This window comes from Struthio camelus, chromosome 1 (assembly GCF_040807025.1).
Source record: "Struthio camelus isolate bStrCam1 chromosome 1, bStrCam1.hap1, whole genome shotgun sequence".
Lineage (NCBI taxonomy): Eukaryota > Metazoa > Chordata > Aves > Struthioniformes > Struthionidae > Struthio > Struthio camelus.
In genome coordinates this window covers 68,161,117-68,180,356 of record NC_090942.1, presented here as the reverse complement: position 1 = coordinate 68,180,356, position 19,240 = coordinate 68,161,117, and the positions used below count along the sequence as shown (strand labels likewise).

Below are 19,240 nucleotides of genomic sequence, written 5' to 3'. Positions count from 1 at the left end.
AGCAAATTCCACCACTTCAGGCAAGCAAACGTATTCCTTAATACCCGAAGGAACTTGGTGTGTTATATGATCAGACAAAATATGGCCAGTCACTTTAGTGATGTAAAATCATCATTTCACTGTTTCCTGCAGGTACTATGGAACCAGTTGGACCAGTCACAGCCTCCACAGGCGTGACAAGCATATTTGTCAAGAATGAAGAGAAGATTACTATCCTGATCAAGTGCTTTGTATCAGCTCTTAAAGAGAAAGTTGAAACCTACGTATTTTTAAAGGACTTGGACACTGCAGAAGGTATAGACAGACTCTGGCTTTGTCTTTGCTATAAATACTTTAGCATGCCATTAACCCCAAACTATGGAAAATGCTTCATGGGGTCACACGTGGTCCTAGTTCTTCCCCTCTCCCACATCCCACACTACACTACTCCTTTCCCCCCAGGAGGGCAGACTACCTCCAAAGCTGAAACAGGGATTTGCTGGCATAGTCCAAACTCCTATCAGGTGGCTCAGGTTAGGCCAGCTGGGGACTACAGTTTTGGTACAACCCCTTATAATTCCTACTGCTGAGAAGCTGCACTTTAACTGATAGGGAGCTTAAATTGCTGCTGTTTCCCATTTTTAGCTTCTTTTGCAGAAAGATACACACACTCAGGGGCTTGCAGAGAGGTATAACAAAACTCATTTAAATGCGACAACTCAAACTTAGTCAAGACCTTATGCACAGGAACACATTAAGTCATTGAGTTTCACCTTTAAAATAATCAGGTATGTTCCAAAGGTAGTTTAGTAGCTAAGGGATAATTATTCACTCACACCCCAAGGAGCAACATTCAAGTTTAGGCAGTCTTAGATATGACCAATTTGGAAATTAAGCCATGTCAATTACACGATTATTTCCCTACTAAAAAAAATATAGCCTATTCCAACCAGCTCTTAGATTGTTCTCATCTTGCTGTCTTAGCAAGCTTAGCAAGCTTGTCTTGCTGTCTTAGCAAGACAAAATTCCTGAATTCGACTCTCAGTATCATACAGCAGCAGAAGGTATCTTTCCACTTACTTCTGAGAGTCAGTTGTACAGAAAGCTTTGTCTGATAGTTCAGATCTTGATATACTTGCCTGCCTCTGCTTCTTCCCCCTTCATTTTTACAGCTTTGTAACTCTGCATTCTGAGGTAACAAGCAGAAAGCATGGCACAGCAGAAAACTGAATTGTCTGCAGAGTTCACTGCAGCAACAAGGTATCTTCTCCTTATGTTAGATAAATTCCTCCTCACCCCTCCCACCCTCTAAGCAAGCTTAAGGGATACCTCCCCAAAAACAAGCTTGCTAGTTTGATACCCAAAACATACACCTCATCTCATGTTCCAAGACCTGCCAACACTGTCCTAGCAAGAATTTCTCTTATTAGGACCACCCACCCACCTCGAACAAGACAGACACCACTGACCGACAGACAGCTTAACCAAGTTAAGTTTTTAACTTGACTCCCTTCAGAGGGCAAAGGATGAGATGGTAGAGCTTCCATTTTGCACTAGCCAATATTTGACAGCCTGTGCGTTCAAGAGGAACAAATTCACCAGCTATGCTCTACCACCCTCTAGTAGTGCAGATTTAGGTTGCAAAACATGAAAACGGTCATTACTGGTTATGATCCACTGCATATCTTCAAGATAAGCCAGCCCTTAAAGAATCTGCCCTCAAAGTGTCAAGTTTACTGAAGCTGAACTCTAGGCTTTTTGGTACTCCAAATAAACCTTAGAGATCTGAATAACTATGCTTAGTCATAGTGCAAGAAGTGCTGATGGCTAGAACACTTCATTAAAATAAGAATCAAACAATACTTTTACCTACTTAACCATATTCTCAAGCTGGTCCATTTTAAGAGTTCATGTATTTGACACTAAGGAGGCACTGAGTCCTAACTTGGAAAACCATAATAAAATGGTCTCATTATGCCACATCTTATTTGTCATCTGTTTACATTTCAGGGATTCACCTTGGATGAAGTTCCACCTATCATGCAAGAGTTCTGTCTGAACTGATTCCCTATTGCAACTGCTCTCTACTGATCCAAAACAAGTGTTTTGTGCAGGAAACAAAGTTAACCTCTAGTCTGTGGAAAGACAATGGTTCACCTATTGGGTAAATGAAAAGCTATGGTATTAGAAGAGGTATCTTCTGCACAATGCTCTTTAAGGCAGCTACCAGAAACAAAGTGAATACTTACCCGCTGAGAATATGGCATTCCAGGATAATCTCTACCAGGGAACTGCAGTTGGCCATAGTTGCCATTAGTTATTGAAGGTGAGCCTCTGTAAGCATCAAAACCTGTTCAAATAGAGTGTAATATGAACTAGATTATTCAGCAATATTGAATAATCCAAGTGCAGAACACAACTAGAGTTCCCTTTTGGCTAGCTACATAATACAGTTACCTGTATTATGTAGCTCTACATCTATTCCGTCTTTCAGGATTCAAGGGAGGGTCCACCACTACCCCTATTAGGAGGGCATTTCAGTAGCTGCCAGAACTACCCACTCTGGATTTAGAGTTACATGATTAGAAGTATTAACATCAGACTAACAATTTCTTGTTTGATACTAACAGGATACCCCAGAGCAGCTGAAAAATTTTCCAGATCCAGAGACGTGGATTTTGACATAGAATTAATAATTCATTTTGCTGTTACAGATGCTTCAGTATAGCTGTTATATACTTCGGTATTATCATACTACTTAGCCTCTTTAGCTATTAGACTAACTACCAAATTGGATCTGAAAGCAACTTAGTACCAGAAACTACCAAATCCTTAACCACTGATAAATTAAAACTGCATAGCTCATTTGGGGTACATGTTGCTGCAAGATATAAAGCAGTGTCAGCCTAATAACTGACACCACCTTTGCCTCAGTCTGAAAGTGTCCCCCTACTTCAAAGGGGTGTAGGTTGCAGCTAACAAGTGATGAGAGGTTATATCTGTTGAAATAAACTAAGCTTTCCAAACTTCTACTAGCTACAAAACAGCAACTGATTTGCAGAGACTAAACAATCTTTCTCTTGAAAACCTTCAGCTATTAATCCAGAAAGGCTGTCTTCTCCTGAGACTCTATTCCCCCATCCCAGTTTCCGCTGCTACTATTAAAGCCACTAATACTGAGCAAAGAGCATCTTCAGGCAAAAGCTGACATCTGAAAAGGAAATACCTGTCCAGAATTTAGTGATGGAAGATAAAGGCCAAGAGAAAGGATAGACAGGGTAAGTCCAGAAGAGTAAGTGGACTAGCTAGTAGAACATTCCACACAGCTATCTACTAGCCTATCAATGAAAACTTATACTTTCCTAATTCAAAAGGCTATGAAGTTGTTTCATCAGTTACCCTCACACCCAAAGTACAGGGCTTACGAGTAAGAGTCAGAATGAATTTGCTTAAAGACCAAAAAGGAAAGCCCCAATGTAAAAATTGTTTTATTTTAAGGAATTCTATATAGACGGCCTCAATTCAATGCCATGTTTTTTTAAGGCCTGATCTATTGTCACTGCATTAGAATGGTCTTCCAAGGTAGCAGTAAAAGCACATACCTTTGTATCCACCAGGGGAACGGTATGAATTGGCCAGTGATCTTCCGCCTCTGGCAGATCCTCTGACAGATCCGCGACTGTTAAGGTAAGGCTGAGGCGGTCTGGGAATAACATTAGTCTGTGCTGGATAAAAGGCAAGGCTACCATTGCTAACAGGAACGGCTCCATCAGGTTGATAACTAACTGCTCAAAACAAAAAGCACAAATTCAGAGTTTATAGAGCTGCAATATATTACCACACCTAGGAGCTAGAGCAACATTAGGAACTTAAGAACTGGATTAAGCTGCTCTTTATTTCCAGTTCTCATCCCCTTCATACTCCAAGTAAGATCCCTCCCCTTTGTTCTGCATAGTTTTGAACGGTAGTGTTATAAGATGCACTATAGAGACAAAACAGCTGAAGCTATCAGTTTAAGCCCTTAGTGTATTCAACAATATTTAGTTGCATAGTTAAAAACAATCTTGAGAACAGTATTGAGAAAATAACCAAGCTAGAATAAAATTGAACATGAGTTGATTAGGAATTCACTTAAAACCAGTACTACTCTACCAGCAAGATCTGAATGGTCTATTTCATGAACTAGATCAGTGTCGATATCCTTCAGCATGAGGAAACCAACTTAACCTTGTTGAGACAGGAGCAATGATAATTAACTACGGAAAGCTAGATACAAACTCAGTATACTTTGAGGACACATTCCTACCACATTATTAGGTTGTTCAATCCCAAGTAACAGGTACAGCAGCATTCAAAAATGCTTTCCACTCACAAGGTGATTATTATATGGCTAGCTTTAAATATAGACCTTGTAATCACAATTTTTTTCCACAGAGCCATGCTTTATACCAACTCAAAAGCTTAAAACCAGATTCAAGCAAAGTAACAGCCTAAACTCCTTTCTGAAGTCTGTGCAGAACCACTGCACAAAATGATTAATAAAAAAGTTAGTTTCTCATCTGTAAACAGTTAGAAGACTAACTATCACCTCCTGTAGTCTCAGTGCTGAAAAGGAGCATTAAGCTAAACAAGCTTTGTTGGTCTGCTATACTAATCTTGTTCTTTGGAGCTCATGACCTTGGAATGTCTCACTGACTTCATACAATATCAATCTATCTCTAATGTAATTCCTATAAGGAGTCCTTTGGTAGAAAAACTGAGGCAGATTGTCTTAGCTTTGATTAGATGTCTTTATAAATCCAGATTCCTACTTGTCAGCTTCCTTCAATTCCTGGAACCTGTTTCAGACAGATTTAGGAGCTAGTTTCATTCAAATTCTAAGAAAATCTTGTCAGCTACATAAATTCACCCATTATCAGTATCTGAACGTCAAGCAGGTCCGTTTTGTGCATTGAATAAGGCAGTTCAGGACCCTACTTATCAGAAGCATTCTTCAGGTCAGTTACACACCTGGACTTGATCAGCTAATAAAACAAGACTCTAAAGAGTCAGCTGAGCTGTACATGCTTCAGGGTAAGAGCACGCACAGTTACTGCAGCTTGGCCGATACAGTATCTCACTGAAATACAGTAACTCATGACAGAAGCCTCCTAGTTCAGCAGGTAACAGAAGCAGCAAGTGGTACGAGTTTAAGGCAAGACTAGGAACATTGATCTCTACTACAGAGAGCTAGAATTTTAGTATAGTATGATTCAGCTGGAGTGAAAGGTATTTTGTTTTCATGATGGGGTGGCAGATATGACCTGTCAGGAATATCTAAGAAAGCTTTAGTAAGGTATGCAATATCCACATGCAGATTTTACCAAGCACTAGAGAACAGTCCAGATAGCTAGGTGCTTTAAGATAATTATGAACTATGACTTCAAAAGAAAGATGATAACAGCCGATTCTTAAAACAAGAACATTCTAAATCCTAATCTGCTCAGATGGCACGTTTTAGTCTTGTACCAGTAGCACAAAGTACTCACTTTGGTTAATTCACCTAAGCACTGAAAGCCTACCACATAACCTTTTCCTGTTTTCCATTTGCCATTTCTTAGCGTTAAACACTAATGCCACCTGTATTACTAGATATCAGATTAACAGTCCCAAATGGAATATTTCATCACTGCTTCAATTCCAGGTGAAGTTATTTGGCTTGTATAAGTATCACTGCATGCATGAGTTTCCCCACCTGCTGGGGAATTATCTGTATTTGGCACATTGGCAATACTGTCCATGCAGCTAGTATAGAGCAGTCCTTCATCCCACTAGCAGTTTTCAAAATTAAGTTCACATACCATATCGTCAACTAGGTTATGAGATGATGTAACCCTAAAGTTAACAGATGCTGCATAAAAGCTTCAGTAGTTAAGAATTTCACTGAATCAGAGGAACCTCAACATACCCATAGCACAGGTCAACGAATTAATACTACTATAACCTGAAGGACCTGTTTAAATGCTGTTTGAAATACAGATAAGAGTTCTCACCTGAGGACAGAGATTCTTGTGAAAGAGAGGTTTGTTCTGCAACGTGAGAAGACTGCAACTGGCACTGAGGAGGAGTCTGTGTACTTGCTGTAGAGAAACTCTGATTATATCCTGCAGAATATGATGAATCCTCTTTAATTTCCTGGTCTTTACGTGGAGGCAGCGGTGCATTCACCTTAAACACCTACAACATATTGAGACAAATGCTTAACACATTACTAGCTAAAGCCTCCACCTAACTCTGCTGTGCTCCGCTTTAAAGGCATATGCCTAGAGCAATTTCCAGAAGACCAATTGTTTCTTAGAATGAACTGAGAATAGATGCAGTACAAACTACCCTCCTCCCTTCCAATAAGCTTAAGAGCTTATTCTTGACTACTTAGCTAAAATCCAAGAGATGTAGCTTGACTGACCATAGGTATCACGTTCAATCAACAGAACAGCTACCTTATAGTAAACAATTTTGTTTCTATGTTAAAGCCATTTAAAACCTCAAATGACTACCTGCCCTACAGCTTTTATCTAAAGCTAGGACAACCTGTGCTGAGACGAGATAGTCAGTTCTAAGAATTTTGTCTTCACGTATGTATTTGAGGCTAACCTAACTTCACCATCCACTAAGATAGTTACCAGACAAGACAGCTTTCACCCCCTTGGTAAGCCAAGCCTCAGCTTTCCTACTCTTGTTAGCGGAGGTACCTAAAACATACCAAGCAGTAGAATCCAGTCATTTAGATGTTAACCTTATAACCTGGACAGTAAGATGACACAAGGATATTACTGCTAGTTAAATCTGAACGAGAGTTCGGTCATTCCAGTGTCTGTATCACTTTATGGCCAATACCCCCCAAGTTACCTCTGTCTGTATCAGTTTGGGTAACAGCTAGTATCACAATTAAATAGGAAAGATCTTCCATTTTAAGTAAAAGGATCTACATTTCAAGTAAAGAGTTGTCAGGAGTACTGATACTGAACCTAGAGGTAGACCTGACCATTCTCCAAGACCTCTGCCAGAAGACAGATCAGGGAAAGATTAACTACAGCTAGATACACAGAGCAACTTGGCAGTGCTTGTTGTGTTCTCAAGAATATCTATAATTTCAATTGGGAAATGAACATCTTTCCCACAGTAAAGGGGCCAGGTACTGCCTCTAACAGAGAGGAAGCACGGAAATCCCTTATGATACTGAAATGAGGAGTATAAGTTTGAACCATTATGAAGTATTGTAAATCCTGTGTTTTGAATTTGCTGGATGAAATAATCAGTGATCCAAAGCTTAACCAGCAGTTGTCATGTTTTAGATGCCTGGAATTATAACAAATTTCAAAGAATTTGAAACTTGAGATGTCCTTGAATATTCTGTGTAGTATCTGTTCAGTTTCAAGGATGAGTAGCAAGACTTCTGTCAATCCAAAAGTCTAGCTGGCCTATAATCCTTCTCAAATAAAAGGGATCCCATAATGGGGTAAGATACCTGGGCCTGTCTTACAGCCAAGATTATCAAAGCCAGCACAGCACGTGTTCTCAGCAGCACTCATGAAATTCTTGTTGAACGCAAAAGTCAGCATGGAGGGAGTCTAGGCCAGTGCTTCATGCTTTGAAAACATTAATTTTTCCCATTGTATCAGTGGGTAAAGAGGGCATACTTACATGAAAAAAGCATAAGGCCTTCCACAATCAGACAAAACATCAGGCTAAAAACATACGCATAGGGAAAAGCCTGGCTCATACAAGTATACAGCAGTACTCACTCCTTTATCACTATTTTGTGCCTCAATTCCTCATCCAGAAAGCTCCATCTGTCCAGAGATATTACTTTTTGGATCTTTGCCAGAGAACACTGGCTAGTACACTTGCAAGAGACTCTACATTTCAGCTAGATGTCATGTTAGGTACATTCAGAACAAAAAGGGACATAGAAGAGATGAACAGGGGGATGCCCCTTCTCTTAAAGCCTTGTTACATGCTTTGGGCAATTACGGCAGAGATTTCAAACTTTGAGACTGCTTAGAGAATGAAATATAGAATCAGAAGTTCTAGCTTCTTCCACATACTTCCTCCCCATCACGAGACATACTTGATATTTCAGAGGGAAATTCTGCATGGTAGCAGTCTTGCAGAAACAGAAAGACAGCTTAAATAAAACTTAAGGAAGTTTTACTAGTGATCAAGAGACCCCATGCAAGGGGAAGTTATTACAGCTTGTTGCCACAAATGATTAAGGCCATACTAACAGTTCCCTTACCTTAAAATTCCATTATGGTAATATTTTCTTGATATGTGGCACTCAGGTACACCAACAGAAAAAAACAGTGCAGATGCTAACTTTTTAGTGATCACTCATTCCTTTCCAGTCAAACTTCAAGCCATCCTTTTAGCCAGACTAAAAGACTGTATAACAATGAGCACTATCAAATTCAGTCAAAAACTCCTGTTGTCATAGCAAATTCACTCAGGAACAGTATTTGGCTGCTACTGAGGCAATCCTCACTAGCAATTGCAAAAGTTATTATAGTTTACACAGAAAGAATCACTTTGCAGTAAAAATGAAGAACGCAGTAGAGTCAGGCAGGATAGTCATCATGGACTATTTGTAGCAAGTGGCCTGCTTTTTCCTATCAGTGAAGGTTATAGGTGAAATTCTAATGAAGGAGTTAGGCTACAGGTAACATCTGCCTTTAAGCTTTTGTAAAGACAATGGCAGCCAGACATCTGAGAACAACATAACCAACTGAGGTTTCCATTACTGTCACTGCAGTGTCATTGTTATTTGGCAAGGAAGTATCTGACTGCTATCTATTGAAATCCAACAGCTGTACTCTTGGCAGCAGTGAGCATCTAATCAGTGGAGGTAGGAAGAGAGCCATGAATTAAAAGATTTGCAAGACTCAGCCATCACTTCAAGAGAAACTAAGATCATAGTGGTTTAGTGACAAACATCTGTTGTATCAGCCTGACCCAACATCCCAGTTGGCACGCTGTCTTCCAGGAGCCCTGAAAGAAGTCTTGAACATTTAACATCTGAATACACCACAGCATTAATTCAAGTAAACTTACAATGCTACCCTTTTGATCAAAAGCATTCTGAGAAGAAACATTAGGTTCAGAATGAGACTAAAACCTGTATTTAGATCATGACAGACACTTATCTTACAGACTGGGTCCCCAAAAAGAGTCTGGATTTCTTGATCATAAGATGCTTCTTTAGAAGCATCATGGGGGAGTCCACTTCCATGAAAAAGTCTTCACCTAACTTGCTAAACTAATGAGTACTCCAGGCTTAGTAAGAAGAACAAGTACTTTTTACTTGTATAATACTAAAAAAGGCTCTATATTATCCCAGATAAGAACTGAGGTGTAAGGCTAACCTAATTTTCTCTGTGAACTAAGACATTTGAACATACCCATCTTTGGTATATAAATGCTTAAATACCACTAGAAAGAAGGAACAAAAACCTCAAGCTGTTTTGCATGACCCACAATTACTTAATTGGCATAGCAAACCCAGTTATTTCAGTAGCAGCGTAATTTAAACGGATCTAACTTAGAACAATCTTCCCACCACCACTAGCCTTATTCAGAATGTGGTCAAAATTACATGCCTCTGAGGAAGGTTCTCTGGAACTATTTCTACAAATACAGAAAGGCAAGAGTAGGAGCATCATGGTAGTGATTTACTACAGACTACTCTAGGAGGTCACAGGTGAAGCTTTAGGCCCAGGAATTTTAACTACCTACTTTCACCAAATCCTACTACATACAACTCAATATGGCAAGACACAGGCTGTCCAGCAAGTTGTGGAACTGCATTAGTACATTTGTTCAAGTGAAGAGTGCCTTCAGAAAAGTCTCAGATGACCTGTTTCCTAGGTTTGCTTTTGAGCAGTAGAGAATATGCTACCATATGGGGAGAGTTTGCTGCCTTCAATGGAAAGATGAAGAACAAAGATCATTTGCTTCAGGAAGTCAAATAGGTATCCTTTCATGTGGTGGTGCCTATGAAGGGGGTTTACAGGAAAAGCTAGCACAATCTTCCAAAAATTAAGGATAAAACTGCCCATTATTCCAAATGTCAGTGTTAGAAATAGCTACCAGTTGGCCTTGAAATTCTATGCTCGAGTCAGTGAAGGGCTCAGTTAGAAAACAAGCTGCAGAACTCATTGAATTGCATTTGTCTTTTGAAGAAGCACATCCACAGGATTCAACACTTCAGATGGGGAACACATAGCAACTTCAGAAGACATTCATGAAAATAGTTTCAGACACATTAAGTAATCCTTTACCATCTGAAGAACTGATGTGGAATTTTTTTTCAGCTTTATCATCTGTGTACTGCACCTCAAGGTTATATAGAAGTGAAACAAGGTTAGTCTCAGCTTTTTACCATCTTCTAAACAAGGGAGCAGATAAGCCCAAAGACAGGGATGGGAGCACAAAAAGCTGCTACATGGAAACTCTTCCTCTGCATCCTTCCAGAAGGGACCTGCACCCCGGATTGCTAGATGGCAGAAGAACGTTACTAATGATGAATGCCCTGAAGACATTCTGATACATGCAAGAGACTGCAGGCTTTGTAAACTCTTCCCTAGAGATCTACTACTGACTACCTGTTAGACAGGATCATGAGCTAGATTCTTACTTATAAAGGATAAGTCTTCCATGATTCCAACAGGCCAAGTTTGAACCTGCCACTACAAATGATTTAAACTGCAGCAAGACAAGTTCACACTACAGAAAGCTTTATAGCACTAACGACAGGGAAGAACTTAAGGATTCGCTACTTTTCTACAGTCTTTACTTGATATCTATACATAAGAACAGTTTAAGTACAGTCACCTCTACCTTGGGGCATATGTATAAATCTGTTGATTTCAGATCTGACTTGTCCCTGTTAGTTCCTTGAGGATACCATAATATTTCAGTCTTAGGCATTGGAACTAGACAGGGACCAAAGTAGGATCTCTTAGACATGAGCTGTTTAAGTTCGGAAGGCAATGGAGAAGCAGCATACTAAATCAGTTTGATATGAAAACATCAGAATGATTTGAAGTTCTGTACTATATCATGGGCAGCAAACTTCTAAATATTAGGACTAAGTTATGAACATGCTTATCAATTATTTGTGTGTCAAGTCACATACTTACAGTCTGCATAGCCTGAAAGGGAGCCGCTGTTATTGTGACAGAACTGCTACTTGCTGGAGGAGATTGAAAGGTTTGCCCTGGTTGTACTACTGGTGACATGGAGGTGCTTGAAGTAGGCAATGGTGACTGTGGCTCACTTGAGAGGGGAATAGTTGCCTGAGGGAGGAACAAAAATATGTAATGAAAGGTCACCAGATAGTTATCAGGCTGCAACAGAAGCAGTTAATTTGCTCTAAAGCCTGAACCATCAGAAGTCAGCAGATTCTGCAGGATGACATTTGGACATAGCAGAGCCACAAAATAGCTTTTGCTTACAGTTTCAAATCTTGCTGTGCATCCTCAGCAATCAGTACTTCTATTGCAGTCTCTGCTGATTAAGTGAAATGTGCCTATGCACTACTGTACATACCACTCATTGTAATAATTTCACCACAGAGAAATTAGGATTTTTCCCCCCACCCCACTACTAAGGAAATATGGAGTGCTTTGTCCAATTTATTGGAAAGTAACTCCTTCTGAATAACATTAAGTTACCTCTGCTCCTTTCCAAAGGAGCTCAGGAAGGTTTTGGGGGGTTTGACTTTTTTTCCAACTTAGTAAGTTACAGTTCAGATTAGAAACAGGGCTGAGCTGCTCAAACAAAATATTAGTCAGCATTAAGACTCACCTATGCAAGTGGCAAAATGAAGTGTTTATTTCAGATGCCAGTATACTGCAGGAATCACAATTCAAAAGCACTGGTAAAGATCTCTACACATTTTAGCAACCAACCTTGCCTGTATTACTCTATCACACAGTATCATTAATATTTAGACTACAAGTTATTTGTGATGGCTCACCTGGGCAATTTCAATCTTTTTGGGCATCAGAGGCTCAGAAATACGTGAGCTTGTCTGATACAGTGGCTGAGAAGTATATTTCTCAGTCTCTTGAGAAAGCGATGCTGATACCTGAAAGAAGCCATATATACACTAGCTATTACAAGAAGCACTGCAGAAAGCACAAGGTTCTGTTAAAGCTATAACGTACCAGCGCATGACTTGGAACAGGTGGATTTTGAAAAAACAAAGGAAATATGGTAGGTCCAAAGCACACCAAGCAGTGAGCTTAACAAAATGCTTCACGTAATTACCTTTAGGTTACCCTTCCTACATGATGGGTTGTACAACTGGCCTTTTGAAAAGAGAGAATTCTAAGAACTTTAGATTGTTTCAAACAGTTTAGTGAAGTCAGACACACCCACCTCACTGAATTAAATGGATACATGTGTCTTATATTAAGGTTGGCAAGTTTTTTGTTTAACATGGCTTCAGAACTAAACTTAGGCAGGCAGCCCCTGCAAAACCTACACATCATGGTGTTCAACTCACACTTGTAACGCTAGGTTTTGAAGGGTTGCTTATACTTAGATACTCTCAGCCGAGGGCTGAAGACTACCAATACTACTCTCACCATGTACACCATCACAGGTACTGCAGCCAGTCCTGCACTTGCATACTAGTGCAGTGTCAGCATAGAGTGCATTTTCTGGTTGTGCTAGCATCAAGCTATGTTTTTAGCGCTGTCCACAATCCTCCTGCTGCTCGTGGAAGAGAAAGCCTTCACACTTCAAAGCTAAGGTACCAGAGATGGGTCAGGCACAAGCAACTTGAATTCCAACCACTGAACTAGCAAAACCTGACATTCTGTTAAATCAAAAGTCCTACATTATAGCACAGCAGATCTGAATACATATAAAACAGCAAAGTTTAACCCCGACAACACAAGAAGTCTGATATCACTGGAAGTGAGAGAAACTGTTAAGGATCAGGCCAAAACCACTGATCCAAAGGTAGCAAAATAGCACAGTCCTGACGTGCATTCAGCTCTACATTATATTAATGAGTAGGAGTAAATCCTGCATGTACAGTATACTCATGGAGTATGCACATCAACAAAAAACACTAGGAAAAAATGCATGAACGTTTCCCCATTATAATCTATATCCTACATCACATTAGAGTCCAGTGGGAAAGACCACACTGCTTTCCTTAATATACACATTAGCAAGAGTTCCTCAACAAGACTTTGTTCCGCAGAAGCATGAATCAAAATAATACTTTCAGCCCTTATAGTATACTTGAAGGATAGCTGCAAATTAAACTGTATATCCATATAGGTAGGCAAGTAAAGTCTAAGGCCTTAGCTCAACATCAAGAAGCCAGACTCCCAGTATTTCTTCAACTACTGCTTGAGAGAAGACATCTCAGTCTTCACCTTACACAGAAAGGTGTCATTTTTATGACACTATCTAAAATATGCAGCATCTATGTTGTCATTAGAGGGACTATTTTACACTAACCACATCAAATGTTGCTCACATGTTCCTGCAAGAACACAGTACTTTCTAGCCTGCATCTTTCATGCCACACCCTTCCCATTTCACAGGACAGACTGCTCACATCACAGCATTCATGCAGTATCGGAAGGGAGATTTTCAAACCCCTTCTGAAGTGTTACAGGGCAGAAGACCTGGTCACTGTTACTCACGCGCTGTTCCTGTATTGTTCAAGTACAGTTATTCAGAAGTCCCATCAAAACTTTCAGTGAAGGATGGCTATTTCAAATCTTTGAGTGCCAGTGAACCCCAGAAAATATTACCTGTGGTGTCTGTGGTGTCACCAAATCTTCAGTTTCAGAGCCAGAGAGAGTCTGATCAGCAGATGCCAGGGAAGTATTTGAACCATGCAATGTCACAGGAGAAGCAGCAGCCTTGCAAAAAGAAACTTAAGATAAGGTTTTGAAAGGCTATCTGGAATATTTTGTTTCCTTGAGACTCACACTTTGGGTATAAGTGAACAAAGTCTACACCTCAGAACGAAGCAGGAGCTAACCACCTACATGCTTTGGCCAGTTAGTCTTTACATTTCTTAGGAGTTCTTACTAATGACAAATAAACCTATTTAAAAGCCAGCGTAGTAAGACATGAGCACAATACTTTAGGTTCACTTTCAACCATGGCTGTTGAAGTTTGAGATCTTGTATCTTTCACATAAGTGAGACATGAACAAAACTGAAGTGGATGTGCAGTACCTGGAAAAGCAGCATGTTTTCTTTCACAACACCATTAGCTATGACTTGAATCTATGGGTTAAATATTAAGACTATTGAAGAACACTTCCTCCACACTTACTTCAAAAGACTTCAAACATTCACTTCTGCTATGAGAAAATGCAATCAGCATTTGAATGACCTTAGACTCGCAAGCTAAAATTCAAGTTATACAGAATGTTACAAGAACATTGATAAGACAAACCAAGATGCAAAGTCTGTTACCAGCAAGTAACTTCTATATTATTTCTTGGCTACCATTCCACATCTTCAGTGCGGTCTTAACTTCAACTTACTTGGAGTGGCTGTTGAAGAAAATCACTTTGACTTGGCAGTTTTTGTTCTTTTGAAGCTATAAGAGAGTAATGAATTAGTCAAGTAACATTTGTTTTTAAGTTCAAAAGCACTAAATGTAGTTCAAAATGAGCTTTTTGAGAACATGTATGAAGATGTGTACTATTTTTAGTCTACGCACTGCAAGTGTTTAGACTTTGTTCAGCACCACTGAAATGCACACATTTGAAAACTACATTTTTTAAAAAGTGACAGGTATTCAGTGATAGACATATCTAGTTTATTAAAACAGGAGCAATTAAACATTTATTTAGAAAGTGGTTAAGTTCATTTTACAGCTTAAGTCCCATATAAGCAGTTTCTTATCAAGGCCCATGACAGAAAGTTTCAGCTAGATAACTGCTTACCCTGAGCGCATTCATGTTGTGTATCTATATATGCCACATCTAAACAGATTTGGTACACAAGTATAGCATGCCCATTCTGCAGCTGGGTACATCAGATGCATGTCAGTGATCATGTAAAGACTACACTTCCAGACAAATGAATCAACTTAAGCTACCTCCAGCAGCACTTTAAACAGGCGAGAGTATCTCAAGCTGCTCTCTTGAGACGTCAAACATTGGTATTGCTAATTAGACAAGCTGTTTTCCCCATTTGGCCTACTGATCTACAACCCCAAGCACAACTTGATGGTATTCTCAAAAGCTTACATACAGTTTACATCTATGGTATTACTTACCTACAGGACTACTTGCTGGAGTAACTGAAGTTTGTTGGGATGAACCAATGGCACTTGGTGAAGCTTTATCAAAATCCAGAATGGACTCCTTAAAGAGAAAAGGATCATCAGCTGGGGAAAACTCAAAATTAAGTTCCAGATATAGATGCAACATTCTCATCTGGCAAGACACTACCTGGCAATACAGGTAGATCCATTTATTCAGTGCACACATGCATTCTCAGCACCACATTTTTCCTGATCTAGCAGGTATCAGAGCTTTGTGCTACAACAGCAGGGGGGATGACACATACCTGCATGAAGTTATAAGTCCCTTGTATCTGAGTCATCAGATCTTGAAGTTTTTCCCTTCTTAGTACTGGGTCTTTCGGAAGAGTTGAAGTAGAGCAAAATTCTGCAGCTGGCTGATGTACAGGTTTAGGCACCTAATAAAGAGAAAAAGGATGTTAGAAATAGCACTGGGAGGAAGACAAGCTGCCTCATCCAACATAGTTCCAGAGCAAGTTAGAGAAGTCTGACACCACAGACCAAGGAATCCTGTGCTGTTACTGATGTTTCCTGAATCAAGCTTCACTTCACAACCAGCTTACCGTTGCCACAACTAGTTAAAGCCACAGAATTCACTTCATTTATTTTCTTATGGCCAAATAAGATGAGGCAATAAGTTAGATGGTGCTTAATTTAGCACTAAACACAGATAAAGAAGCTCATACATTTAAGTTGAGGGCCAGGACAAACTTAAGAAAAAAAAAAACTGCACTAAAGGTTTAACACAGCAGAGCCAGTAAGTACAGATCTTTTATTGGGATGGCATTTCCAGAGATTCTAAAGAAACTGCACTTGAGAGGCATTGCAAGCAAATTACTCAGCATCAGACCTAAGTGCTTGCATTTAGGAGCCAGATAACTCTCAACGCACCAGCTCCTGCAAGAGATTATATAAAACTCAAAATTTGACATGAAACTTATACCTGTTTCCCCTCCTGGGAACCTAACATGGCTGCTAAGCATAGACTTTTGCTTATTTTTAAGTGTTTCAGATGGTCCTTAAAAGCTCATCCCAACTGATTCTCACTTCACCTTATTTAAAGGGGGAACATTTTATTAGAGAACAGATGAGTCTAAGGTACTAGAAAGTTATGACAGACTCCTTAAAAAGAAGCCCTGTTATTTGCAGAGTGACAATAATGCAAGATTGCTGTTTAGATAATCTAAAACATTGAGAGTCGCTTGGGGGAAAAGGACTGAGCTTGTTTTAATTTTAAAGCTACAACTCAGTGATTCTGTAAAGAATCATTGCTTTTCTGTTTGTCTCTCTAGCTAGAGAGACAAATTAGAAGACAAAGGATGGTCACATTATTTCAAATGGTCTAAATGTTGATGCACACAAGAACAGGTGTTTGCACTGTATGGAAAGCAAAGGCATGTTTGTCTTTCTAATAGGAGGCTACCACTTTAATATACTGTATAACAGTATTCGAGTATTTGAACTAAGTCATTGCAAAAAACATGGCAGAAAGGTATACATATCACAGCATTCTGATTGTCAGGCTGGATTCAAAACAAGTTGAAATGCTCTACTTAGCCCAGTTTTAAGCTAATAAGCTTGGAAATACATCAGCCCTGCATTTCAACAGTTATCTGAAACTAATTGCTAGCATTTGCAGAAATTCCTGTTACATGCACAAGAGGCTTGCAGGGTTTAGTGAGCTTCACAAAGCATAATCTGTGTACATGCAGCACTGCATTAACTCTGAATAAGTCTAGTTCCAATATTTATGTGGCACACATGATAACTACGTGTTGAGCTGTGAGAAATTTGGCTATTTTATTCTAGAGCTAAAAGGGTAATACAAAGACACACTTTAAGTATGCTATTTTAATTAGAACTTACTCAAAAAATAACTTGCATTACTGACTGTACACAAGTTTATATTGCTGCAAGTTTTCTTCAGCGACAAACTAAAGCCATTATGAATCCAGGTCCAGGACAGAAGTTATGGTTAAATAAGAACATAACAAGCTACCAGTTAATTATGAGGAATGGGAACATTCCTGTCCATCACTTTACTAGCCCTCACTTATAAGCACAAATAATTTTAAGATACTTGCTGTCATAAGCTCATTATGCAAACTGCTTGATAAATGCTTCTCTTCTCCTCACTACTGTTTATTAAGACACAAGTAAGTTACCAAACAGATTCTATGTTTGCAACTGGTAACAGAAGAAACTTTTCACTTTTAGGTCACCTAACCAGGTCAAGTGTGGCAGTGTCTGAAGCTATTAAGATTGTTCACTAGCTACCCAAGTTTGGCTTAGCACATTAAACATATCAAGCAAAGGGAATGGAAGCAGAAGACAGACTGCATCTTTGACAATAAATGAGACAGTGCAGGCTTCTGCATGTTTGTGCTACTTGTGTAGTCATCTCCTTCCCCAGATACTCTTCAGATCATGCTGTATACCATTATGCTCATAGCTTTATTTCAACTGGAAGAGCATCCATACAGGGCTACATAATGTTAGGGCATTAAGCCAGCACTGAAACACTGAGACCTCCACACTGTCAAGTTGCTTTGTTTTCTGCATGTATTAAAATACACAAACCAGAAGTTGTGTAGCACCATTACCTGATATGAATTTGTTGTTTTGCTCCTGCTTCAACTTAGATGCACAAGAGTAAAATATATAAGTGCTATATAGAATATGTAGCAAAAGCATCAGAAAGTTAATGACTACTTCAGGTTTTGTGCCTTCATGAAGGAAGATGCTTCGAAAAAGAGCAAGTACATAAGATTCTTAAGAGGCTTCTAAACTGAAGTTTTTCTAGCCTAGGATTAGATGCTTCTGGAAGTAGTTACAGGCTGGCAGCAGATTCTTTCATAGAGTTTAGCTGCCTAACAGTCCAGCTGACATTAAATTTGTTTGCTGATATTACATGTCTAACATTAGTGCTTCAAAAAGCATTCAGGTTAGAGTTTTACACAGCACAGAAGTTTGAGAGTTACCACTGTGACAACAAATTAGACCTTAACTTTGACACTATGCATTCAACAAAAGCTACACTGATTTACTTATAGCAGTTGTATAACACTTGGGAATGTACAAAGAACTAAATGGAGTTGAAAGATCTAGAATTTGTTTTAAGACCTGCTAAACCAATGCAAATAAACAAGGCTAGTCAATGTGCCTTGACCAGCTTTGGAATTTTACTCAAAATGTCCAGCTGTTAGGCATCTCTGTTAAAGCTTTTGATATTTTCAGATGCTGAAGGTCTATTCATATAGACCAATACTACTCTAATATACATTCCAGGTACCTCACATATTAGTCAAACTCCATTTTAAGACACATGCCCTCATTACATTAGCTCTAGAATACTAGATCAGTTAGAGTGGTGACACCTGAGCTGGAATCACAATGATTAGCACTGCCATGTAGTTAAGAGTCAACCTTCACTTTCTGCTGAGAGTAGCATTCACAGCAGGTAATGAGTTACTCTACTGGGTAGCAGCAAAGTTTCTCAGTTTCACTGTCACAGAGAAGGCTATAAATTCAGCCATAGCCACATTTACTTGTCCACAGGCTGCATAAATATTTACATACAACAATTTAAGACCTGTGCATCAGCTCACTGTTTTCAAAGGCCCAACTTGGGTACTGGGCCTTACAATACATTTAGTTAAGTGAACACCTTTTGAGACATCAAAACCTTGAAGTTTATTAAGGGATGTCTCAGAGCTCTAACAGATTTATTCCAGGGAGTAAAGAAAGGCTCAGTGACAACTCCAGAGCGCAGAAGTGACATAAGCCTTTATCTATCATACTTAGACCTTTGCCCAAGGTCATTTTATAGGTTCTCCCAGGGAGTGAAATGAAGCCAGCTATAGCATTCCACTGCCTCCTCTTGCCTTTGCTCATGTGAAGTTATTCTCCAAAAAAAGTTATTCTCCAAAAA

The 19,240-nt window shown here is 39.3% G+C and overlaps 1 protein-coding gene across 10 annotated transcripts in view; it reads right to left on the bottom strand.

The window, feature by feature from the left end:
- The window catches only part of CAPRIN2 (caprin family member 2), a 69,071-nt gene that overhangs the window by 9,448 nt on the left and 40,383 nt on the right, over positions 1-19,240 (bottom strand). For 9 of the 10 annotated variants that reach the window (XM_068946516.1, XM_068946547.1, XM_068946478.1 and 6 more), the window contains 9 exons: positions 15,576-15,707; positions 15,283-15,370; positions 14,543-14,598; positions 13,797-13,907; positions 11,996-12,106; positions 11,157-11,312; positions 6,012-6,195; positions 3,582-3,764; positions 2,229-2,329 (listed from right to left, as the gene is read on the bottom strand). In XM_068946516.1, the coding sequence (XP_068802617.1) occupies positions 2,229-2,329; positions 3,582-3,764; positions 6,012-6,195; positions 11,157-11,312; positions 11,996-12,106; positions 13,797-13,907; positions 14,543-14,598; positions 15,283-15,370; positions 15,576-15,707 (1,122 nt within the window). The remainder of the gene's footprint in view (positions 1-2,228; positions 2,330-3,581; positions 3,765-6,011; positions 6,196-11,156; positions 11,313-11,995; positions 12,107-13,796; positions 13,908-14,542; positions 14,599-15,282; positions 15,371-15,575; positions 15,708-19,240) is intronic. The other variant, XM_068946509.1, reaches the window with a different exon arrangement.